We start from the raw sequence: 24,802 nt of genomic DNA on the forward strand, positions 1-24,802 counted from the left end.
TCCGAGGCGCGTCCGTCCCCGCGGGGGGAGGGGGCGCATCCCGTGAAGGCCCCGGGGCCGCCCCGAGGGCCGCCCGCCCCGCCCCGCCCCTCACAGCCCCGCCCCCTCACGCCCCGCCCCTCACAGCCCCGCCCCGGCCGCGCACGCGCACTGCGCGCGGGGCCTGTGAGGCGGGAACGCAGGCCCGCGGGGGCGGGGCGTCCCCAGCCCCCGCCGGCAGCGGCGACCGGCCGGGCCCGGCCGCGGTGCTTCCGGCGTGCGCTGAAAAACTGTGTCCGTGCGGGCCCGTGGTCGGCGGCGGCTCGGTTCCGCGCTGCGGCGGCTCGGGGGAAGCGCCATGGCGGCCGATCCGGCGGGGTGCGGCTGGGGAGGCGCCGTCCTGCTCCTCCTGGCGCTCTGCCTGCAGCCGCCGCTCGCCCGGCCCCGCAGCCTCCGCTTCGTAATGCTGGTGAGGGGGAAAGGGGTCGGCGGGAGGGGGCCGGGCCGGGGCTCGGGGCCGGGCCGGTGTGACGCGGTGCCGCCCGCAGGTGTACCGGCACGGAGACCGCTCGCCCATGAAGGCCTACCCGCGGGACCCCTTCCAGGAGGGCGCCTGGCCCCAGGGCTTCGGGCAGCTCACGCAGGTGCGTGCGCGGCCGCGGCGGGCGGCGGGCGGGGGCTGCTCAGGGCCGGCGGCGTCGGTAACGCCCGGTGCCGTTGCAGGTGGGGATGCGGCAGCAGTGGGAGCTGGGCCAGGCCCTGCGGCGGCGCTACCGCGGCTTCCTCAGCGACACGTACCGGCGGCAGGAGGTCAGTGCCGCCGGCCGCCGCGCCGGGACCGGGGCTCGGGGGGCGGAACGGCGCGCTCTGCCGCCCGGGGGCCCGGGAAGCGCCGCGCTCGCCGCGGGTGGCTCCGCCACACGGAGGGGGAACGCTGGCGCCGGGTCCCAAAGTATTTTTGTTTCTAGCCCGTTCCCACCGCCGTCTGCCGAGCTGGAGGAGCGGGGGCCGAGCGCAGGCTCGGTTCTGAGCCAGGCCGCGGCGGGGGGGGCCGGGCAGCGCCCCAGCTGTGTGGTAACTGGTACTTGTTTCTTACCTGAGAGGTGAGCTTTTTTTTTTTTTTTTTCCTTTTGTCACACCAGCTGACAAGAATGCAGCCCGTGTTTGCCCAGCCCCTCCCCAGTGCACTTCAGGTACAATCCCATGGGAGTCTGTACACATAAGCTGTAGTTACTAACCAGAAGCGACCCTCTCATTTGTTTCCACCTGCAAAGTATCGACAGCTTCAGTCCCCCAGAGCTATTAATTTCGCTCTCGCCTTCCAGGATGTTGCCACACTTTATAACAGTTTTTGAGAAACTGGTAGGTTTCTTTTATAAAAAGTTAGGGAGCCCTTGTGGAACCATGTGCTAAGCACAGGGAAAAATTTGAAAGGCCAAAAAAAAGTAAGGAAATAGAAAATCCCCCCTAAATACCCCTGCTGGTTGATCAAAGAGGTGTGAGTCAACTGGAACATGAGCAAGCGTCACAATGAGAGGCATGCTGTTGCGTGGTTCAGATGGAAGGTGGGCAGACAAGACCCCCTTGTTCCACTGTTGGCTCTGCATCGATTCAGTTATTTTATCTGAGCACACTTTGGGTGATCGATCAAATCATGATGGGGCAAACTGAGAATCCCCATACAATTTTCTGTCTTTGTTTCCCCCCCTTCTTGGGCTCCCCAGTAAATACCCAGCTTGCCACAGTTCAGATTACATCCCTTCTTTGACATTTGCTTCATCAACAAAATTTCCAGCATCAGCTCAAACACAGATCCTTTAACCTTCCTCAGTAGTTCCTTTCCAAACATGCTTCACCCTTATAAGACTTTTACCGGCTGAAACTGTTTTCCTTCTCTTGCTTGAGAAGCAAAAACAAACCAAGGCATATGCAAACAACAGCTGTTCTGCTAACCAAGCCTGAACCCCTGCTCGAGTTGAGCAACCTCCCTTGTATAAGAAGCGTCGCCTCTGGGTGACACCATATGACCGTCTGTCACCTGACTCAGCGACAAGCTGGAGCCCTGGCAAAAGGTGCTGAAGAAAACATGTACACTCAGGGCTTAATTGGTTTTTACTACACTTCTGGAATTAGATGCTTATCTTTTAAAATATTTCCTTTCTATTTCTTCAGAGCTTACTGAGGATGAAAGCAATCCTGTCTAATGAGTACAGGGTCAGTTGTTTTCAAGCCACGGTTAAGAGGTAAAAGTGGGTAGAAATTGTCAGAGAAAAGACAACTATTTTTTTTTCCTCATGACTGTTAAGTTTTGAGATACACTTCATGTGGAAGATGCTATACACTGTAAGCACATGTATTTTTTTCTTATGTTTCTCCTCATTTAACATGTTAAATGTTAACATTTTTTTAAAAAATCCCAATCTTGACATTGTATTTCATCTTTCTGGCTTTTTATTCTTCTTGTTTCAGATTCAGTATGCTGTTTTCATTATTTCCTATGTGTTCCTCTTGGTTTACCACTGGTTTCCCTCCAATCTGCCCCTAAGTGTTTTCAGTACAGAGATACCAGAATACCAAAGTTTTGCCATTTTGACCTTCTGAACTTTTCTGTATGTTTCTCGTTTCTCTTTTTTCTGGCTCAGATAGCTCTCTCTGAGCTCTGGAATGATAAGTCTTGGCCCGTTGTTCCCAAGAGCCCACAATAATCAAATAAAATCCCAGTTCTCCCTTTTCTTCCTCTCCTGTTAGTCAGATCATTCTTGTCTTTGTTTCTCAGATGGAAAAACTGAGGCTTGGAGAAGCCAGTTTTTTTTCATGAGCACAGCAGGTCATTCCTAGAACTGAATGCAGGTGTTTGCCCCAGTCCTGCTCTGTCAATATAGTGCGTTTCCTATCTGTGCCCATCATTATCTGCATCTCTGTCTTGCTCTTCTCTGACTCTTCCTCATATTCAGACTCCTTTCTGTCTGTAACCTCTGGCTATCCCACTTATCCAGAACAGACTGCTCCTATGTTACACAACAAATTGTCTCTGTGTCTGTCCTTGCAGTTTTGTCCAGGTTGACATCAGCAGGCTCGGTCACTTCAACTCCTGTTACCCTGTTGTCCATGAGCAGCTGCAGGGCACTTGGCAATGTTCCTCAGCGAGTGCATCGTCCTGTGCCCTCGCATCACTGCTTACAGTAGCATTACTAATGGTGCGCTGTCCCTGTCCCTGTCCCGGCAGATCTTCGTCCGCAGCACGGACTGTGATCGGACGCTGATGAGTGCAGAGGCCAATCTGGCAGGCCTGTATCCCCCAGACGGACAACAGGTGTTCAACCCTAACATCTCCTGGCAGCCTATCCCTGTGCACACAGTGCCTGAGTCTGAGGAAAGGGTAAGTTAGTCTCAAGGATATGTATGGACTCAAATGGCCTGTTATGCTTCTCCAAAAGTCTTTGCTTCAGTCTCGATTCAGATTGTTTTGAACTTTTCCTGGGACCTAACTTGCAAAGGTTCTTCTGCTCTTGGAACAAGATGAGAATTCAGGGGCTGTGTTCACTCATCATGTTAGCTGCCATACCTCAGCAGACCACACGTGATCTGGAGTACGTTAGAAGGCAGTACTTGAGGCTCTTTATAGATGCATCCCACTTGTCAGGGTTTCATTATAGTTGCACGTGTTGACTGCAAATTCTGTACTTCAGTGTTCTTGGTGACCTAGCTGCTCTTGTTGTCTCTGCCCAGCTACTGAAGTTTCCTTTGACCCCCTGTCCACGGTATGAACAGCTACAGAATGAAACACGGCACTCAGCAGAATACATAAATAAGACCAAAGAGAATTGGGTAAGTGATTGTTTGCATGAGATAAGGTGGTCTTAGGCTTGTAGTTAAAGTATTATCACCTCTATATAATCAGAGCTCTGAGAAAAGGGTAGGAATACCTGTGCATGTAATACAGTATGAGATTAGAAAATTGAAGGCCTTTCTCATTTCTCATACCTACAGCGGTTCCTGCAGATGGTGGCAAATGAGACTGGGATGCAGGATGTCACTCTTGAGTCTGTTTGGAGTGTATATGACACGCTGTTCTGCGAAGTAAGTTTGGCCATCATCTCACAGCCACGGGAATTTGGTCTTTAGGGCTCACTGGATTTGGTAGAAAATGATTTTGCAAAATCCCGTAAAACAACTTTTCATCATTCCCACCCTATGGTTAGAAGTAACGTTCTAATTTCAGAATAACAACAGTTCCTACTCACTAGAGGCATGTGCCAAGAATTACTTACTTTTGCACTCTGTAACCTCCCACTTCGTAGCTTAGATACATGTCGTGCCAGAGCCAGAAAATGTCCCACCTGCATAACAAGTATCTCTTCTGAGTGTCACTAGAAAATGACTGCAATCTGAAATCTTCAGATCTCTGTGGATGAGTCTGAGTTAAGTAAGGTAGAAATGAGATCTCTGAAACTGAAGGAGCATTAACTTCATGATTTAAATTGGGAGCTTAAATTAGGACTATTCCTGGTTCTACCTCTACCTCTCTGTTACTTTAGATCAGTCACTTTTCTTCCTGTGCTTCTCTTCATGCCATCTCTAAAAGAAAATAATACCCTTCTAGGTTTAAGTGGGGTTCACCTACACCTGGTTTTTGACCTGTTACAAGGTCCTTTGCCAGAAAAAGACTCGAGACAAAGGTTACCCTTTTACCGCCTGGGGTGGGGCACCAAACTCTGTGTTCATGTGGAGTTCTGTTGAAAGCACATTTCATGAAGGCTCAAACAAAATCAAAAATCAGGTTAGCTGTGCTGTGATAATGCTAAAGTAAAGGTTACATATCCAGGAGACTTACAGTTGTTGCACACAAGTTTATTTGTGTATAACTATACAGCATGATGAAGTAAACTATAGAGGTCTTTCATGTCAAACTAGCTAGCTGTGGAAGAAGCAGTAAGCCCAAGCATTTTGACACTGTGTCATGCTAATTCTATGGAGCTGCAAGGCTACTTAGCTTGCTGGCAGTGGTATACAGTGGTAGGTGCTATTTTGGGGATGTACAAGGTAAATCTACATGGAACTGCACTTTGCTATGTAAAGTAGCAGCTCGAGTTGCTGCAAGCTGAGAGTATTCCAGTCCAGAGCTGCGTTGCACTATGTAAATTTGCCCTTTGTATCACAAACCCGAGCTCCTGTCTTGTAACGATCACAGTGAAGCCAACTTCTGTTGGTAACAAAAAATCCTTTGGTCAGAGAGATCAAGAATTTCGAATCTTCTTCAAGACTCACTTAATGAGCTTGCAGATTGGGCCCAGAAGGCCAGCTGACAACCAATATAATCCCCAAGAACTCGGAGGATAGCTCAGTGTCCCAAAATGAAACCAGAACGTTTTGAGGGAGTTTTACCCTCAAAACTATACCCTCAGGCTGATCAGTCTCTTCAGCTGCTTTGGCCTTCCTCCTTTTTTCTCACTAATAGTGCCCTGAAGAGAAGGAGTGTTTTTCCTCACCTGAATCAGTAGATTCATTCTACTATCTGGATGGAGAAAATAAAAAAAGTCCAAGAAAAGCTGAACTTAGCAGCTGTTCTCTTTGTAAATCAATGAAAAACTAACTATCTATCTAAGTTGCTGATAGGAATTTCTGCAAACCACTCAGATGAAATGGGCCCTTAAGGACATTCATCCTCATGTTCTGGCAGTTTAATGGGGTGCGGCATAGAAAATTTGCTCCGAGTAATGCCAGGGAACCACAACTGCTGTTTGCCTGCCAGCGTAACTAATCCTTTCTTGCAATGGGTTGGCTGCAAAGCAAATTCTTCTCTGGTTCCCAGTTCTGTGTATTCTGGGTTTGAGTGCTGGGCTTTGTCAATGGTGCATCCCAGTATTACATCTGCAGAGTGCTTGCTAACTTTCTCCAGTATCGTTCAGTGGCCCTCAGAACCTCCAGGGAAATTGTGCTGTAGGTACACCAGAAACCTTGAGACTGAGTTTGAGTTTGTGCTCTCTTGCTTATCCTTTTTTTTTTTTTTTTTTTTTTGACTGCATGCCAGCTGCAGGGCTGAATCAGCCACATGTAACGTAAATGCCGTAAGATTATTGTATTGGTATTACAACGTAACCCTGCACTCCAGTTGCGCTTTCACAGAAATGTAGCTTCTAGATTTTAATCTTTATGCTGCTTATTATTAGTTTCTGAAACAACACTAAAACCCATATATATTATTTGTATGCAGCACAGCAGTGTGAGGACAGGAGCATAAATAGAAAAGGGGCATATTTAAAATAATGTAGGGAATCAGTAGTAGTATGGGAAGAACTCCAGACACCCTGACTCCCATTCTCCAATTAATCTGCGATCCACACCTGCAGATGAGTATTCTGTTTCTCTTTCTAGCAAGCACACAAAATGGATTTGCCTGTATGGGTGACACCAGATGTCCTGAATCAATTGAAGCAACTAAAAGACTTTGGGTTTGAATTTCTGTTTGGGATCCACAATCGGGTAGAAAAAGCTCGTCTGCAAGGCGGTGAGTGTGCTGGGGAGGAAGCTTCACGCTGCTCTGTTTAGTTTTGCCTCTTACCAGCTGTTCCCTTTCCTCAGGGGTCCTGCTGGATCACATAAGGAAAAACCTAATCAAAGCAACAAATGTTTCTGCCCACCAGAACCTGAAACTACTGGCCTATTCAGCGGTAAGTCAGAGCTTGGGGGCTAGCTTTTATCCATCTCCTCCTCCTCACAGGGGATTGGGGCTTGGTGATAGTTTTAACCCTTTCTGGCTTCTCTGCAGCCCAATGCAGTGATCAGGACACGCATCCTTGCCTGTGACTGGGTGGGATGTGCATGATCTGGCATCATTCCTCTGCGGCCCCTGAGGAAAATTCCCATCCTGCGCTTTGTTCCTGTTAGCTCAGGCTTGTGGATGAGACTGGCAGACTTTGGGGAGCGACTGCTGAATTTGTTTGGTAGATGGGTTGATGCGACTCAGATGTGATGTTTCAGCAGTGTAGATACAGAGTCATCTCCCCTTTCCGGCAGCCTACTGACTAGAAAGTCAAGCATCTCTCCCAAATTGCTCCCTAGAGATTAATTCTTAAAGAACAATGCAGGGTATATATGGCTGTGTTTCACTTCCTCCCCTTCTCTGGCACCATCACAGATCACTGTTCTAGCAGTACAGTGCCTCTCCTTTCTTCCAGATGGAAGTTACAAAGGTGATGACCCCTCAGCACTGCCCTGTTACTGGTATGGTCTGAGCTGCCCTGCCACATCCATAAGGGTGACTGATTTGGTTTTTTTCCCTCTTTCTCAGCATGACACCACACTTGTGGCACTGCAGATGGCTCTAGATGTCTACAACAAGATTCAAGCACCATACGCCTCATGTCATTTATTTGAGCTCTACCAAGAGGATGATGGGTGAGGGCTGCAGTAAAGACATCTGCTGTGATTTCACCTCAAGGGTTAGATACCTAGGCTAGGCTCCACCCTAGGGGGATACAATCTTGCTCCTAGTGGCAGACTCTTAGGAGGAAAACTACCACCAGACTAGAGGAAAGGGTGTGCACACTGAGTTTTTGGGAATGGATGACTTTAGCTGGATGGAAAAAAAAAAACATCTAGCTGTGTTTTGTTTTCAGTAACTTCTCTGTGGAGATGTTTTTCCGGAACGAGAGTGGAAAGGAACCTTTCCCACTGACACTCCCTGGCTGTCAGCATAAATGCTCACTGCAGAGATTCTTGGAACTCACAGATCCTGCTGTTCCCCAGGACTGGGAGCAAGAATGCCGGGTACCAAGCAGTGTGCACGACACAGGTGAGCCCAGGCTGGACCAGAGTGTGGCAGAAGGGGAAAGCTTGGACGATACCATGTTGACCACTTGTTTTCTCCCTTGCAGAACTGTTTGTGGGTCTGGCTGTGTGTGGATCCATTCTCCTTCTCCTTATAATCCTCCTCTTGACTGTACTCTTTCGCATACAGTCTCAGCCTCCCGGCTACCGGCATGTTTCCAATGACGGAGAAGAGCAGGCCTGACAGTTGCTTCAACTCCTTCCCAGGCAGTAGGAAGGAGCAGTCTTGCCCCTAAGGATGATTGGGCACCTTCAGTTACTGAGCATTCTTCTGCTTTGGCCGTTGCTTCCCAGAATGGAGCTGGACTTGATTTTTGGATGCTTTCTAAAGGTGACATCCCAGAGAGAGAGGACTGAGCTACTCTAATGGAAATGACACTTTATTTCTGAAGCCAGTATACTGTGTGGTGCCCCCAGTCCTCATACAGCTTACCTAGTCTGGGATTCCCAACATGGCAAATTGGAGCTGGTCAAGAGATTTCCTCCTTTCAGTGATTGTGAATGTTACCACTCACCATGACTGTGGCAGAGGGGCTTGGACCTCCAGCAGCCACCACATCCAGTGCAGTCAGGAGTTGCATCTCTCTTCAGGGTCAACCTGCTTTGAGTGCTTTTCTCTCAAGCCATTGGGCTGATGATGATGGGAAGGCTGGGCTTGGAGCAGAGGGCCCAGCTCACCAACAATGCACCGAGACTCATCTACTGTCCATGCAGAGGGAACTGCTGCAGATGACGGCAGACAGTGAAAAGCATTTCTTGAGGTTGCTGCTGAGTAGTTGCTGCTGGCAACATTTTTTCCCTCCTCACATTGTGGTTCAAGAGAGAACTGGCCTGGAATCAGGACGAGATTGAAAACCTGGCAGTAGTTTCTAGGATTCAACTCAGAGTAGATTACATATGATCCAAAGAAGCTCTAAGAGCTTCATCAAAGAGATGAATTCCTGTGACCACAGCAAACCTGCACCCAATTTCTTGTGCAGTGTTGGCGCTAGAAAGGAGAGTCCCCGTGGATAAGAAACTTAGGCCCTGTCTAAAGATTCAGCCTCTGAATTTGACTTCCCCACCTCTGAACTTTAAGTACCTATTGCAGGGACTATCTAGTACTGCAGGCAGTCCAGATTTCAGCTACGAGCCCAAGGAATATGTTTTTCTAGCAGTATGTTTTTATGCTATAATTAAAGAGATGTAACAGAGCTGTTTACCTAAGGCTAGATTAAATGCCAAGTTCTGTAGGTTTTTTTCCTATCTTCCCTACTGGATGGACAACAAACAAACCAACCCCATTAAGTATCAGAGTTTGCAGGTGACTGTGGATCCCTCTATTTGCCATGCTTTGGCATTTTGTCCAAAGTGTGACTCCTTCTCCAGCCTGGCCTCTCTGTGCACACTGGAGCTGCTGCACGGAACTTCACGCCAAGTGCTCACTACCTGCCTTGTAGCTTTTGGCAGAAAATGGGAGACTGCAGCAGGCACCAGAAGTACAGGCTCTTCACATGGTGATGCTGCACATTCACTTCCCACTTTTACTTCCCTTTCTGGTACAGTTCCCTTCCCCTCTTGGCAGCAGAAGCCAGTTCTTAGGTTACAGGCATTTCCTTTTCTTCCCCGATGGAGTACCATGGGGACTTTTCCCTATACCATAATCGGCATCTGCCAGTATGGGAACTCTAAATCAGCAGAAGCAGCTTGCTGTTCTCAGCATCTTCCTCACCTTTTTGTCCTCTGAAGCTACAATCTAGGTCTCCTGCACAACAAGACAGTCATAAAGAAAAAGCTGCTGCCTGTGAGAACAGGCACAAGAAAGAGGTACTAGAAAGTGCATTTAAGAGGACCAGACCTGTTATTTTTAAAGGCAGCAAATTTTGCACACACAGAGCAAAGGTTTCTATGATGATTTAGACATTTTGACTGTGAATGACTTTCTGTAATTGTTCCAGTACATTTCCTTTTCATTATTAAAATCAAATTCGCACTGAACTCTACTCCTCTTCTTCTCCAAGAGTTCACAGGGCTAGCACCAGTGTGCTTGGTGTTGGAAAACAGGCAGAGCTTACTGCAGTATACCCCCCTCCTAAAGTAAATCCCTGGTTTACAATCCCACTTACAGCAGAGTGAGAATTGAGATAAACTGTTTTTGACTGCCACAACCACGCACAGATACAGCTTATAATGCAACCCTTCCAACTTGTAGACACAGTACTATGACTGCTATTTCCACCACTGTTCTAGGTGTCTCAGCCCTCGTGCAGGAAGGTCAATAATTTCTTCCCCATACAAAAGCAGTTCAGCAGAATGCTCAAAAGCAGCCACTCCCTGTATCAAAGCAGAGTTTCAGTTTAGTACAAAACTTTATTAATATCAATACTGCAAAACTATAAAAGTGAACATAGAGACTCTTGAGCAGGCTTGGAGCCTGTCCCATTCATCAACCTCTGGGACAGCAGCAAGGCCCCAGGCAGCCTTGTAAACAAACTAGAAAAAGCAAAACTTTCAGTTTAACAGCAGTCTTGGGATTTGGCTCTGAGCAGGGGCGTTCAGAAGAAATTCCTCATTTCTGCTTTACAACACTTATCCAACATTCTGAAGCACATAGGCATGGGTGAAAAAAATTACATCAGTGGAAAGAAAAAGCCTAGAGCTCTGAAAATGGAAACTACAGAATCAGTAGGTTGCCAGCTCCATACTGCCTTTGCATCCCATGAGGCAGGTAAAGAGCTCTGGCATCATCATGTTCTTCATGGTCTAGTTAAATAGCTGCAAGCACAGAATAGGCTAAGCCTGAGGTCTTGACAGATGCACATTTTCCAAGAAGCTTGCATATGGGAGAGGCTGGTGTTCCCTAGGCTACCCAAGCTACCCATCGCCTTACCCCGTGAACATTCTACTTTTCAGGACGTTAACCTTGTTAGCAAAGGGTTTCTCAGCTCAATTTGGCTAGAACAGGCTGAGGACCCTGTCATGAGCTGCTCCACAGCAGACTACAGGACATGGTAGCCTCTGACAAGTGATGACAAGCAGATGTGGCAGGCTGGAAGCAGTAACTTCAGCAGGATCTGAGAACATCTTTGAAGTTTTCCTAGTGCCACTTGGAGGAGGAACAGAGTACTGACACAACTTTCTAAAAGGGGAAGCAAAGGGAATCAGGGAAGCAAGATCAGATCCAGGGAGGAAGGACAAAGTAAAAGTCTAATGCCCTGCACGGCTTATACTGCCCATTGCCAACACTTAATTTGTGCCCTGTGATCCAGAAAGGATCAAAATACTAAATCAGTTCTCTAGATCCTTCCCTTTTCGCTTCCTTCCCTGTGATTTAGAATTGGTTTTTGTTCTCATCTCCTCCTGCTCCCAAGACAGTAAGTTAGCTTTGAGTTTGCTTGTCCCAGGGTTTGCCTGCCTCTGCCCTCTGCGTCTGGACAAACTCCAGCTTCCAATCCCCTGTTCTGTCATGGCTTTCAAAAGATGTTCTTGCTTCTTGGCCACCATCTCTGCCCGGCTCCAGATCAGAATAATAAAGCCTGAGAAGAAAAATTAAACACTGTGCCTCAGAAACTCTACATCAAATATAATACCTTAGGCTATGTCACTCAAATGCCAGAAATTCCAAATGCTTTGTCTTCTAAGATATTTCCAAGGTACAGAAGATGCAAAGATATTTAATGCAGATACCATCTCCACACGGCCATGGAAATTTGATCTAATTAAGAAACATCACGAAGTAATTCCTAATTTCATCTGTCACAGGTCTAAGACGTAAATCCATAGCTAGCTCCCTTAATGCCATACAGCCTGCGAACAACTGGGTAATCTTGGCTCTGCAGCCTAGGAAATTAGGTAAATTAAACAAAGGGAGAGGATACAGCCTAGCAGGAAAAGGCTTCCCCCCCCAGTCCTTTTCTGCTACTGTTTGATGGCCAGCAGACGGCAGCAGCTCCCTGCTGCGGGGAGGCTTCTCACTCCTCCAGACTTCATGCTCTCAGGAATGTTGCACAGGAGACGACTAGCAACCTGTTTTCTAACTGCAAAGGTGAAAGACTGAAAGGAAGGTCTTGATCTCTCTTACAGATGTAGGAAATTATGGAGGACTACTAGCAAGTGGGATTTGGGAAACTTTAGTCTGGAGAAACAAGCCTGCCCTTTTTTGGGACTGGAACCCATCCGTGCTTAGTGCCCCAGGTTCCCTTTACTTACCCATGCCAGAAGCTAGTGTGTCTCCCATAGGGTTAAATTTGTTGAGCTGAAAATGGAAACACAGAGTTCATAAGAGCATCACTGCTTATATAACAGAGTCATAAGAGCACCACGGCTTATGTAACAGCAACAAACCATCTGGAAAACCCAATGTTCCCTAAAGAGTGTCACAGAGAGCCCACAGATGACCACGGACCAGCCTTGCTCGAGTCAGCAGCTTTAGCCGGCAGCCATACCCCCACGAGAGCGTGAGTCTGTCACAAGTAGAGGATACTCCTATTGTTCCAGCCCCTAACCCACATCTCTTGGCTGCAGTTCAGTACACAGTGGTCCTTTTAGCTGCAGTGCTCAACTCACCGAGATGATACCAGAAGCATTTGGATCATGGAGTTGACAAACCATCTCCCCAGTGTTTCCATCGAATACATCAACAGTCCGTAGCTCATTCACCGTGTACCCTGGGAACTTAGGGTCTGGGTAGCGACCTGCTACAATGAGGTCATACCGAGGATGCCATGTTGCCTAGTCATAGAGCAGAGTGATGGGGAGTTAAGAGAAAGGAACATGAGCTCATACTGACACATACCAGCCAACTGCAGTGTGAGCAACAGTTTGTACATCCCACCCACAGCCTCAGGAACATGGGTATCCTCACAACAGTGCTCTGCTGGGAGGTGCAGCAGTGTGAACATCCGCCCATCAGTGTAGTATCCTGACCAGAAATCAGACCATTTCTGATGTACAGCCGGCTGCTAGCACCAAGCACGATACTCCTTTCAGACTGCACTGGCTTAACTCACCTTAATAGGTGTGAGGTGCTGAAACTGCCGATGTGGATGTGGGATCAGATGCTGTGGCTTGGTCCAGTCTGAAGATGAGTAAACCCTGATTTCATTGCGCTGGTCTGTGCTCAGGAGCTTGGCACCATCTGTTGGGCTGAAGTAAGCTAGGAGAGGGGGACAGTAAGGCAAACAAAAGATCACAGTGCTGTGATTGACAAGAAACATAAAAGTCACATTTCTCTGATTGGAAACCCACTGCTATTTCTTTAATAGGGGTGTGAATATGGCCATGTGTCCCAATGGACAAGACTTTACCTGTCTCAAAAAAACTCAAAGCTCTTAAAATCAGTGAGCTGAAACCTACAGCGCTGGGTTGCATAGAAAGAATCATTACTCTCATTTTAGAATCACAGAAAGAGACATTGCAAAGAAAGGAACTTGTTTGTTCAAATGGAAAGTTTGTGGAAATGCTGGAGACAGACACCTGCCGTTTGGACTTCTTTGAACTGGTAAAACTGCACCCAAGAAACAGAGGTTTGAGTCCCATGCTCTGCTTTTGTCAAAGGAACTGCCCCAATAAATTCAGTTTTCTAATCTCAGCCACTGCTGATGCTTCCACACTCACCTCTCAAGGCACAGTGCCACAGTTTGTATGGCAAGTCTAAGACTGTGCTGCAGCTGCCCTGTCCACCTCCCTGCCTCTGGCCACACATTCCCAATCCCTTCCTTACTTTAACACTAGCTACTGTGCAACTTCGAATCTAAGCAAAAGCTAACACTGCCACAACAATAAAAGCTCAGCTGAGTGGACTCTCTGCAGATGTCTTATGCAATGAAATCCTTAACTCACCTGCATTGACAGGTTTGCCATGAGGAAGCACATGAAGACAATTTGTTTTGTTTTTGATGTTTCTGAGGTCCCAGATTTTGACTGTCTGATCCACAGATGCTGTGGCCAACAACCACTCACATCGGGAGTTAAATTCCACATGAGTGACTTTCTTCCTGTGCAATTTCAGCTTCCAAATCTGCAGCAGAGGAAACAGAAAATCACAGAGAAAAAAATAATCAAGGTCTGGAGTAAAGTGATAGAATAATAATCTACTAGGGCTGAGTAAAGAGGTCATGCATTTACATAGTAACAAAGCTTCTAAACCAAGAGTTTATCCACTGGAAACAAGAATGGAGAAGAGTGACCTTGGGAATTAACTATTTAATTCTAGGAGAACTCTGATCCACCAATTTATTACAGCTACGAGAAAGGAAAACACAATCCCTGGTTCATGGAGGGAAGTATTACTGCCACTGTACAAAGCAAGATCATATCTGGAATACTTTATGCAGTTCCAGTCTTCCACCTGCAGAAAGATTAAACCAAACTGGAACAGGTACAGAAAATGTGCTGCTGAGATAATAAGGAAGGGCCTGCTTTGTGGGAGACAACTAAAGAGCTTGCTTTGTTTATCTTAGTAAAAAAGGTGAGAGGAGATATAATTGGCTTCTAGAAATACATCAGCAAAGAAACATGAGGGTAGGAGAAATATTTCAATTAACAAGAACAAATGAGTATAAACTGGCCATGAATAAATTTACATCCAAAGCTGGAATATTATTTCTAATCAAAATGGTGAAGCTGGCCCACCCTCCCTACAATAATGGGTATCTCCCAAGTGCAGAAAAGACTGTCACATTCTTTCAGGAGAAAAAAAAAAAAGGAAAGGAAGCAACTAACCTTGAGTAAGCACAAATAATTTTGAGCACTCCTGACTCTGCCCGCTAATTTATACAGCTGCCTCTGACCACAGCTCATTGGGTGGCAGGCTCTTACAGATGTTACCCTTACAGGCAGGAAAAACGGTAATTCCGGTGTGACGGTACAGCAGGCTCTTGAAAGCAGGGCCCACTCCAACTATTCTCTAGTGTTTCTGTACTACTTCAGACTTGAAGGCGCAGTCTGCCTCTGCCTGCCCTCTCATGTCTAATCGCAGTAGTGCAATTTCTATCCCAACATTCGCTGAATTACTGTTGTGTACCTATGCCAAGGTCATGGAAGGGTATACATCAAAGCAGTATCTCCTAAATGACTCCCATCAGTGCACTAAGTTTCTGGAATTGTGAAAGTCGTTGGCAGAGGGTGCTTACATCTTCAGGTTACCCTACAATTACTCTGGCCAGTAGCAAATACCCTTAAGGAAGGGGTAGCACATGACACAGTCCCTGTTTGGGAATTGTTACCATTACGCTCAACAACATGAAAATGTCTAATGAATGGCAGAAGTGGAGGGATTCTCACCACCTAGACAACAGGTGAACTCATCTCCTGAGCTGCAAGGTACTTGCTCCTCTTTTCAGGGTCCCTCTAGTATAGGAAAGCACACGAGCCATGAAGATTCCTATAGAGGAGACACTGCATGGAGCCATACAAACCTCTTCACCGGAAGTGCTGAGCAGGACCACGTTGCCCACATTATCACCTGTCACCACTGCACGGCAGCTTGCAGAAACATCAACACTGCAGTACCAGCAACTAGAGGGAAAAACACAAAATCAGTGCTGCCTCCCACAGGCAAGTGAAGGCAGTGGAACTCTGGTTCACATCTCGTCCCTGACAAGGGAGACTGCAATAGATTGTAACTGCAATCTGCTGCCTGATGGTGTGGGCCTGAGCATCACGAAGGGGGAGGATGGCTTATCAGCAATGCTTCCTGTTGGTGACTGAATATGAAATAACTTCCTAATCATTTGTAAAGTGCTCATTCGATGGGGTGTGACACATTGGGACAGTGGAACATAATAGAGGCTGAAAAGCCACTTGGTGCCTGCACACGGACACACCTTGGGAAAGATCAGAACACCCTTGTGACATTGACAAATGTACAGAAACAGCTTTAAAATAATGTTTTCCACAAAACACTGAAGCAGCAGTAAAGAAAAGACAAAAGCTTTGGACTGGAAAGTTGCACATCAAACTGTCTCAACTTCATGCTCTAGGAAACAAAACTGAATGGAAACTTATGTGATGAAGACATACGTTTTAACCCCAGCTGTGCTGGGAGGGGAAGGGCAGCAAGAATAAGGTCGGGGTCCTTTGGGAACTTGTTGGGAAAGCTTCACTTGCGAAGTTAAATTATTCTAGAATTCAAGGTCATGGAAACGAGCATGGCGAGCCTGAAGCCTCCAGAAGGGCAGCAGGGTAAACTCAATAACCTGAAATTCAGATTGTGCAAGAATGTTTTGTGCCTTTCCTACGCTAGCTGAGCTGCTACAGACAAAATACACAGAACACTGATGACAAGAGGAGGAAGTTATCCTGCTCTTCTCACCTCACACATTATGAAGTGAAAAGCTGTCAGTATCTGCAAGGCAGGAGATGGCATCACCAGAAAGCAACACCAGAAGATGCAGGCAGCACGCTCAGCTACTGTAAAAGCATAAGTGCCCTGTGGCTGCCTAGCTTGTCACCCATCCTGCAGTGCTAGGGTCGCAAGCAGGAGCCTGTCTCCAAGCTCCCTCACAGGACCAATACATACCAAGAGTCTCCTAACACTGGCAAACATGAAGATGTTAAGAGAGCACAAGAAGCAGTGCAGCATTAAGCCCAAGGAACAGAGAATCAACCTTGCGCTGCTCCCTTCTCACCAAACATTATGGTACTCGTGGCCACAGTCCGGGACACAGGAGATCACCTGCACCGCTCTGCCCTCAAGGTCGTGCAGACTTAGGGTGCCATCCCCGGATGCCACATAAAGCTTCACTGCCTCATAAGGACTGAACTTTATGTCTCCAAGAGAATCTCCTGGCCCCTTCTGGAACACACACAAAGCCAAGAGGCATCAAGGTTAGAGTGGAAGACAAAAATCTTAATACAACACTCATCTCCTGGAACACACTGCCAGTTTCCCTAGGTACGCTGCACTGCTTTCTGACAGGGCACGTGCACAAGAATTCTTTTTTTCCAATCTGTTTCCAATCTAAGCATATACATTCTAAGCCTGTAAGTTCAACCCCACCACTCTGGGCTGCAAACCTCATTAGCAGCATTGCTGCTTCTGCTATGGGCATAGGGCTAATCCGCAGTGAACCACCTGGCCCAGACCAGGCTTAGGAGATCACAAGCAAAACCAGCACCATTCTGTGCAGAAACCACATAAAATCTCATGACAGCCCTGCACCAAGTTTTTCTTAGAGAGACTTCATTCACCAGTTCCCTACAGGCTGCTTCCAGTGCTGTATCTGGTCTTTCTCAAGGTACCAGCAGGCAGGATGAGAGCGGTGCAAGGAGAAATCCTACTGCTAACCCCGTGGCACAGGAATCTTACATTCTCTATTATGTTATATTGTTACGTTGTTTTGTTATGTCATTTTCCCCCAATCTGTCTACGGACGAAATATGGAAACCCTACACAAAGACAGAAAAGAAGGATGCTAGCTGGGAGTCCCCGAACTCTTCGATACTCAAGTGCACTCCATCTGCTGCTCACAGAGCAGCTACTTAATAAAGTCTCACTGTAAATACCAGATTTCAAGAAGCCAGTGAAGATAAAAAAAGGCCTATCCATAGAGCTTGCCTGTCCTCACAGCAGTAGGAGGAGGATGGCATGCCCTTTCAAATCCAGGCACCATTGGTGTGACAGGCATCGCACTGGGATATGAGATCCTCATGTCCCAAGACCCAGTCTATCTCTCCTTGCTCACCTGTCCAGTCATCCCAGCACGACTTGGGTTCACCTTCTGCCCTATTACAAGGTTGCCGCTGAAACAGGCAATTTAGAAACCAACCAAAGTTGGCACCAAGAAAGAATCAAGTGGGGAAAAGTAAAGAGGAGGCTAACCGAAATTCCCTCACTTACCTTTAAGCACTGAACTTAAGTAACTAATTGAAGAGCTCAGGCTTCCTCATGAGTCCACAGAAAAAGCAACAGTCTGAGAGGGTGATTCTAAGCACAGGCAGACAGAGTAGCCTCTAGCAATTCATATCCTCCTTCCACTCATTACTGAAGGAGCCCAGACTCTTAATTTTGGTATTTTAGATAAGCACCAGAAGTTAGGTGGGATGAATTGGGGTGATCCTTATGACACACACCATTTGAAGTCAGTGGCATTTGTGGATAAGCACTGAGGGGACTATAAATTGTCCTGTAAATCCATCTGACAACAAGCAGCACTGCTAACAGGTGAAGAGGTTAGAAGGTCCCCAGGGCACAGAGCTATGGGAGGTTTAAGAACAGACAGCTGAGGAAATCCACTGGCAGCCCCACGCTCTCCCAGGTACAACAGGAAGTAAGCAACATCAAAGAGTCCCTCCCCTTCATGAAGAAAAACTCTCTCCTACCCACCACCCCATTTCAGGGAAAAATAAAAAGGGAGAGTGAGCCTCCCTGGAAGAGAGAGGATTCCTGAAATTTAGAGGATAAAGGACATGTATGTGGAGAAGAGGAAGCCCAGCTCCCACATGTTAGAGACAAACACATCTCTCTCTCTCTCTCTCTCTCTCTCTCTCTCTCTCTCTCTCTCTCTCTCTGTGTAGCGCTCCTGCCAGCAGGACACAGAGGCCCAAAGCATTGCTGTATTTCTTACTCCCAGTCCTCGGTGCTGGTGAAGACCCGGACAGTATTGCCATTAAAATCCTGCAGGGTGGTAGTGCCGGCAACTGACGAAGTGTACAGCTGACTAGGGTTAAAAGGGTTAAACTTCATTCCTGTGATGGCCCCTCCAGCTCCCATCTACAAGGAAGGGGATGAACAAAAGAAAAATCCACTGAGTGATGGGGCAGGAGAAAAGTGTGTTCTGTAAGTCTGCATTCACTGCTATGTCCTTAACAGCAACAGTGAAACACACCACAGCCCTTCAAGGAGGCAAAGACAACCACGTCTTCCCACATGATGGCTGTCCAGGCAGCTGCCCTCCTGGAGGGCAAAACTGCAACTCCTTCAGTCCCCAGGCAACGTATTCCCTGGCTGGCTGGCACCACACTATTTATGAAAAGAGAAAGATGACCCTGGAATTTCAGGAGAATGGACCTCCTCCCAGTGTATACCTATGTTAATTTAGAAAGGGGACAAAAGATACAGAGTCTTTGAGCCCCTGTCGGAATGGGAATGGCTGAATACAGCAACGAGGGGGCATGCCAGCTATATACACCATTCATTCTACCTTAAGTTTCTCACTTCAGATAAAGGGACTTTGCTTCTCCCCACTCAAAGATGCTTCCTCATCTGACACAGAATAAAAGGCGAGCAGAGAAGGATCAAGACCTAAAACAGACAAACCCTCTCTGCCTACTTGTTTCTGGCATCCCTTTAAGATAACTGTTTTGCCAGTTGCTGAATTACTTTTCCACTGAGCACACACCAAGTACTGCTTCATTATGAACTTAATCAATACGCCTCAGTCCTCCCCAGTGCTAGAACAGTCTGGGACTTAGGAACAGACCTGCTGTTGCATCTCAGTCCGGCCCCACAGCTGACTACTCTGCAAGCTGAGACCCTTATGTGCTTCTCACAACAGACCTCAGTTTTGATCTGCAGTATTTGGTGGTATTCCAATTTTCCCTCCCACCCATTCTGCACACCCAGAGACTTACCCCTTTTATGAAGCAGGTTTTAGTAAGTACTTCATAGTCCCAAAGGATGATATCTCCACCTTTGGAACCAACAGCTACAGTACTGGGGTGTGTCGGATGCCATTCCAGGCATGTCACTCTCCTGTCAAAGGGACTTGCTGTTCGAAAGAGGCGGTATGAGGCGAGAGAACGCAGAAAGGGCAGCTGTAGACGCTGTTGAAAAGATAAAGAGCATTATGACTTTTGCAGGGATCCACAAGATTCTTTGCATGAGGAGTGCTAACAATTTCTAATTGCCATCAGTGTTAGTACATTCACACAAAATTCTAAGCCTCTCTGTAGAATGAAGAGAACATGTTGTCCCCAAGGGAAACAGCCTGTGACCACACAAATCCACATCAGCCACAGCACTCAGAAAACAACAGAAAACTGGGAGATACCATACTTTGCATGATGTACAGGGAGTTAAGCCTCGCGGGCTGAGCTAAAAAGGCAGGATAATTGACATTAACAAGGAAGGAGAACACACCTCCACACCAGTAAAAGGCACTTATGACTATCTGTGTCTTTCCTGAGCATCCTAAAATGTTACACATCATCCACACATACAATATTATGGTCCTCCATCCAAATTCCTGCAGCTCAACTACACAGCGTAAGAGTGAACAGAACTCTCAAAACAGTGAATGAGAAACCATGACATGATTGTATTGTTATTCAGCTGAGGAATAGGTGCTGCTTGGATGAGCCTGGCGATTTCTTTATCGTTTGGATACTTCAAACAGATAGATCATATGGAAGATAAAGCTAGCCCAGGTGCTTCCCACCAATGGATGTTACAGAAAAAGTTAATTTTCAATGAAAGAAGGAATATGGCTCTGAAAACATTACGGACTTGATGGAATATGTCTGTGAAGAGGAAAAATCAACACTAAACCTGACATGATTAGCAAAGTAAAGTGCATACAAAAATAGTATGACAAAACAGTCAGATTAGTGTGCCAAAGTAGCACTATGCAGCAACTCAAACAGTAGAGTGGGTAAGTTTAAATATGATTCAAGGAAGCACAGAATTAACAGAGGGATAAAATGTAAAGTGACAGGGCCAGGTCAACTGAAAGGGAAAGCCATCTCAGCTCTTGCATTTTACAGGATTAAGAAACATAAGGGCGCGCCAGACTCAGAGCCACAAACTGTGTATGTGAGGAACTTTAAGCCCTTTTATAAAGTTTTCCTGCGTGTGTTCATGACAAGCTGAGATGTCCAACAGGTCATGAGGGAGAAACACCTCACCTGCCTGAGCTGTGCCCGAATGGAGCCTCCCAGCATGTTCTGGTAGACATAATGAACAATGCTGCACTGCCGCTCCAGCTGATGGACTCTCTTGTTTCTCACCACAGACCCACCTCCACTCCAACCTGCCAGAGAGGAAAGAGTAAAACTTACTGAGAACCAACACCTGTCATGCTCATTCAATAAAAAACATGGGAAGACATCTGCATTTGCTGCTAAATCCATGAAAAGCTTCAGCCACAAGAGAAAAGTCTCTAAATGATTCTTACATCTCTAAGGTGCAGCAGCCTCTGCAATCATGGAGTCCCGTGCTTTCCATAGCCTGCCAGAGCTTTGTGTATGCTTCCTCCTGTTAAACCTTCCTTCTCCTTGCCAAAGATTTATCAAAAAGACAACAGGAGAGGACTAAAGCAAAGCCACAGGTGGTGCATCTCTTGGACTGTATACAACTTGAATGGTTCATACCCAAAACACAACAAAGCTATCCAAAGCCCCAACAACTTGGAAATATGCCATGGGAGGCGGTAAGCCCCTGGGTACAGCACGGGAAGATCAGACGTGTGACCAGCAGAAACGTTAACACCTGAAAATTCCCCAAGCACAGAAACACGAGTTCCCACACGGTTCCTGAAATGCCTGCTTGTGAATCAGAATTTTCGATCTGCTTGTGCTGTAGCCCATACAGTCTGCCTACAGCACTGCGAGTTTTGTTTTTGATAATAGACTTGCTGACACCTCATCGCTTGAAAACCTTTCTGTTCAGAGTGATTTTTGCTGAGAGTACAGCATGCTTCCACATTTTGTTCATGTTCCAAGTTTTTATCTTCAGGGACCTTTACATAAAAAATGGATCTGTTCAGTCCCATGTCTGTGATCTAATCATCCCCATGGCAATAGTCAGTTACACTCCAGGGGATCTAGACATCAAAAGGGGAAGAAGCATTTCTAAGAAACAAAATGCTATTTTCATTTAAGGATAATCATAAAAAAACCCAGAAGACCAAAACCATAGGGATCATTCTGTACAATTAGAATCCAAACAAAATCTTTCTTTAATGCAATCTTTCTTTAACGGGGCCTAGAAATGCATGGGTGTGAAACTAGGCTTCTTTGTTCACATGCCAACATAGCGCCAACACTTGTCACACCTGTTGAAATAGGTAAAAAAGGATTTCTATTCCAATTCCTCTTTTTTCACAGAATAATTAGCATCCACAGTTCCTTCTTCAGAAGTGACAGAAATGGAGGTATTTTTTCCAAAATCTGTTCTATTACGAAGGATAATTTATTAAGAAACAAACTTTAGGCCTTTTTAGAATCTGCTGGAAGAAACCCTTTAAAAAGGTGTTTCAATTGCAAAAAACTGAACCTGTCCTATATGGCTCAGGAGAAAAAGATATTTTTTCCAAAACATGTAAAAATCAAAACTGGAACACAGAACAGAAAAGCTGAAATACAAAGGTCTTAATCTTTTTAAAAAAGGGTTAAGGGAAAAAGATGATTGGCTTCATTTTTCCAAAGTAGCTAGCTACATCCAATTCCCTCTGAATCTTACAGGAACTGCAGATGCTCACCAAATCTGAAAATCAGGCCATGAAGTTACAATGAAAATCATGTAGCTAAATTAACTACAGAAGATGCTTTAATTATCCACAGTTATACACAGAACTCCTTTCAAACAGAGTATTTTGCCTCCACGTCCGCTGTTCACACTGCCAACTGCTCCAAGTTTGGCATTATACACCAGACAATGGAAATGTACAAAATCATAGAGCTCCTGTAGCTCTGTTGAAAAACGCTTCAGTAATTTCTGGATCCTTAAAGCCAAAATTGTACAGGAAGTGTATAATATTTCCACACAAGGCAGTAACTCTAGTGATCCCCTAAACACACAATGGAATTAAAGGCTTTATCTCAGAAAAGGAGGCTCGAGGGAGACTTCATCGCTCTCCACAACTACCTGAAAGGAGGTTGTAGCGAGGTGGGTGTCGGTCTCTTTTTCCCAAGTAACAAGCAATAGGACAAGAGGAAATGGCCTCAAGTTGCACGAGGGGAGGTTTAGATTGAATATTAGGAAAAACTTCTTCACCAAAAGGGTTATCAAGCATTGGAACAGGCTGCCCAGGGAAAGGGCTGAGTCACCATCCCTGGAGGTATTTAAAAGACGTGTAGGTGTGGCACTTAGGGATATGGTTTAGTGGTGGACTTGGTTGTGTTAGGTTAATGGTTGGACTCGATGATCTTAACCAATCATTTCCAGCCTAAATGATTCTATGATTCTGTGAAAAGTCCTTACTGTAGCTGAAGCCTACACAACTTTCTTGATAATGCAAAGCATATTAACCTTTCCAGTATCCTAGAACCTAATCACCTCTCCTCATTATATCAAAAATCTTTAAGAGAGTTGTTTTTTTTTTAAAGTTATATACTACAGGAAAAAAATGCACAAGGACAAGTGATTAGTGGAAATTCTGTCCAGTCTAATCTGAACACAGAGGTAGAAAGTATTCCTACTTACTGTGGCAAAAGCTGGAATATGCAAAGAATTGGGTGGAAATGCCAGTTTAGACTACCTGCTATAGGATACCAACCTTTCAACTATGAAACTGTATTAAAAATTGCATGGGAGAAAAAACAATGTCTTACCAAGATTGTTCTGTCCAAGCAGACATCTGGTAATTCAGGAATTCCACAAAACTTAACCACCCTCAAATGAGTTGTGACAGCACCTTCAGTGAGCAGCCTTCTCGCAAGGGGTATGGAGTCTCAAAAATGAAACACACATGCATGCGCATGCACACACACTCACTAGACAGGTAATTGGAAGATGTCCTACCCTAATACATGCCTGTGTATCACTTCAATATATAACCCCATCTGAACACTCATGTCTGAACACGCTTCTTGGCATTCTCCCTCTTCGACTAGTCGATGCCTGTCATTTACGGTAAATGTGGTTGGGAGAAACAGTAAGGATCTGAGGAAATGTTACCGATTTTCTCTGGGGGTTTGGATGTTTTTCTCACAAACAACTTCTTTGCCTGTGGCTCGTTCCCTAGCTCCTCGTAGTCCGGTTTCCTCTTCCCAGCTGATTTTGCCCCTTCTGGCCAATGCTCATGCGTCCTCTCATGCTTCTTGCCCTTTGGCTGGTTCACTGGAGCCATTCTGTCTGACCACTAAAAGCAAAGCAAGCATGGAAGGTAAGACTGACATACACTTTTTAACTAGAAGACAGAGAGGAAAACTGGAATGAAACATAACCCAGTGGTCTGAAAGTAGTGATTATACCTGTACCCTCTTTCATCAGCATGACACTAGCTTTTTGTTGTGCTCTGCTGGAGCGGGGAATAGGTTCAATAAACTCTTCTTTGTTCATGTATGAAAATGAACGTATCCTAAAGCATTAGAGTATGTTTTGACAGATGTGCTTCTACTGAACTTTCAAGCTTAAAACTCACAGATCTGCATGAAGTACATCTGTGAACCCACATAATACCCTAACTGTTTCTCTAGTAGCTCATACTGAGCTCTTTAAATTCAGCTAAGAAAAAGGTCAGAGCGTTTATGACAATGGCCGGGGCTGACTAGTCTTCCACCAAATATGCTCAGAGGACACTTCCTATTTAACGGCCCCTTTTCCACACAACCGCCACCTGGTATTTGGACTGGGCTCCTACGCTGGCTGGCAACCACACCCGAACCGCTCTTCTGACCAGCGGCGGGACGCGGCGGCTCGTCTCTCGTGTTATGACGCCCAAAACGCCACCGGGCCCCAAGGCAAGGCCACAGCGGGCCTCGCCGCCGGCAGGCGATGCGTCACACGCCGTGGGCAGCCGCAGATTCCCCCCCCCCCCCCCCCCCGCCCCAGAAGATCCTCGGCCGCCAGCCTCGTGCAGGCTGGTCCCGTGCTAGCGCTGAACTCATAATTCGCGAATGGCTGTCACGCATATCTGCCCGCGTTAAATATAGCTCGGCAGGCACCGCGCCAGCTTCCCCAAATAGCGCCCACCCCCCGCCTCCGGGCCTCACCCCGGCCCCGCGGAGCCGCGGCCCGCCGGGCCCCAGCCCCGGCCCGGCTCCCCCGCGGCCTGGGCGGGAAGGGCCGCCCCGCTCTCACCTGCGCTCCGGCGGCCTCCGCTCCCCCGCCGCGGCCGAGGACGGCGGGCGG

The 24,802-nt window shown here is 46.6% G+C and overlaps 2 protein-coding genes across 4 annotated transcripts; one reads left to right on the forward strand and one right to left on the reverse strand.

The window, feature by feature from the left end:
* The first annotated feature begins 337 nt into the window (after positions 1–337).
* ACP2 (acid phosphatase 2, lysosomal) lies at positions 338–9,855 on the forward strand. Of its 2 annotated transcripts, XM_075711949.1 has the most exons (11): positions 338–448; positions 528–623; positions 703–789; positions 3,206–3,358; positions 3,709–3,807; positions 3,970–4,059; positions 6,355–6,487; positions 6,562–6,650; positions 7,271–7,377; positions 7,599–7,774; positions 7,857–9,855. In XM_075711949.1, the coding sequence occupies exons 1-11, from the start codon at positions 338–340 to the stop codon at positions 7,991–7,993; spliced, it is 1,278 nt and encodes a 425-aa protein (XP_075568064.1). In that variant the 3' UTR covers positions 7,994–9,855. The 2 variants fall into 2 exon arrangements, with proteins under 2 accessions (XP_075568064.1, XP_075568065.1); XM_075711950.1 differs by lacking the exons at positions 338–448; positions 528–623; positions 703–789; positions 3,709–3,807 and having other exon boundaries at positions 3,205–3,358.
* An 828-nt stretch (positions 9,856–10,683) lies between these two features.
* Positions 10,684–24,802, reverse strand: DDB2 (damage specific DNA binding protein 2). Of its 2 annotated transcripts, none has more exons than XM_075711947.1 (11): positions 24,752–24,802; positions 23,627–23,810; positions 20,635–20,759; positions 19,363–19,554; positions 16,419–16,585; positions 15,207–15,306; positions 13,630–13,807; positions 12,798–12,943; positions 12,355–12,519; positions 11,998–12,043; positions 10,684–11,324 (listed from the first exon to the last, which is right to left on the reverse strand). In XM_075711947.1, exons 2-11 carry the CDS (start codon positions 23,796–23,798, stop codon positions 11,077–11,079), a joined length of 1,539 nt encoding a protein of 512 aa, XP_075568062.1. In that variant the 5' UTR covers positions 23,799–23,810; positions 24,752–24,802; the 3' UTR covers positions 10,684–11,076. The 2 variants fall into 2 exon arrangements, with proteins under 2 accessions (XP_075568062.1, XP_075568063.1); XM_075711948.1 differs by lacking the exon at positions 16,419–16,585 and adding an exon at positions 18,357–18,502 and having other exon boundaries at positions 24,752–24,779.

This window comes from Pelecanus crispus, chromosome 6, assembly GCF_030463565.1.
Source record: "Pelecanus crispus isolate bPelCri1 chromosome 6, bPelCri1.pri, whole genome shotgun sequence".
In the NCBI taxonomy this organism is placed as follows: Eukaryota; Metazoa; Chordata; class Aves; order Pelecaniformes; family Pelecanidae; genus Pelecanus; species Pelecanus crispus.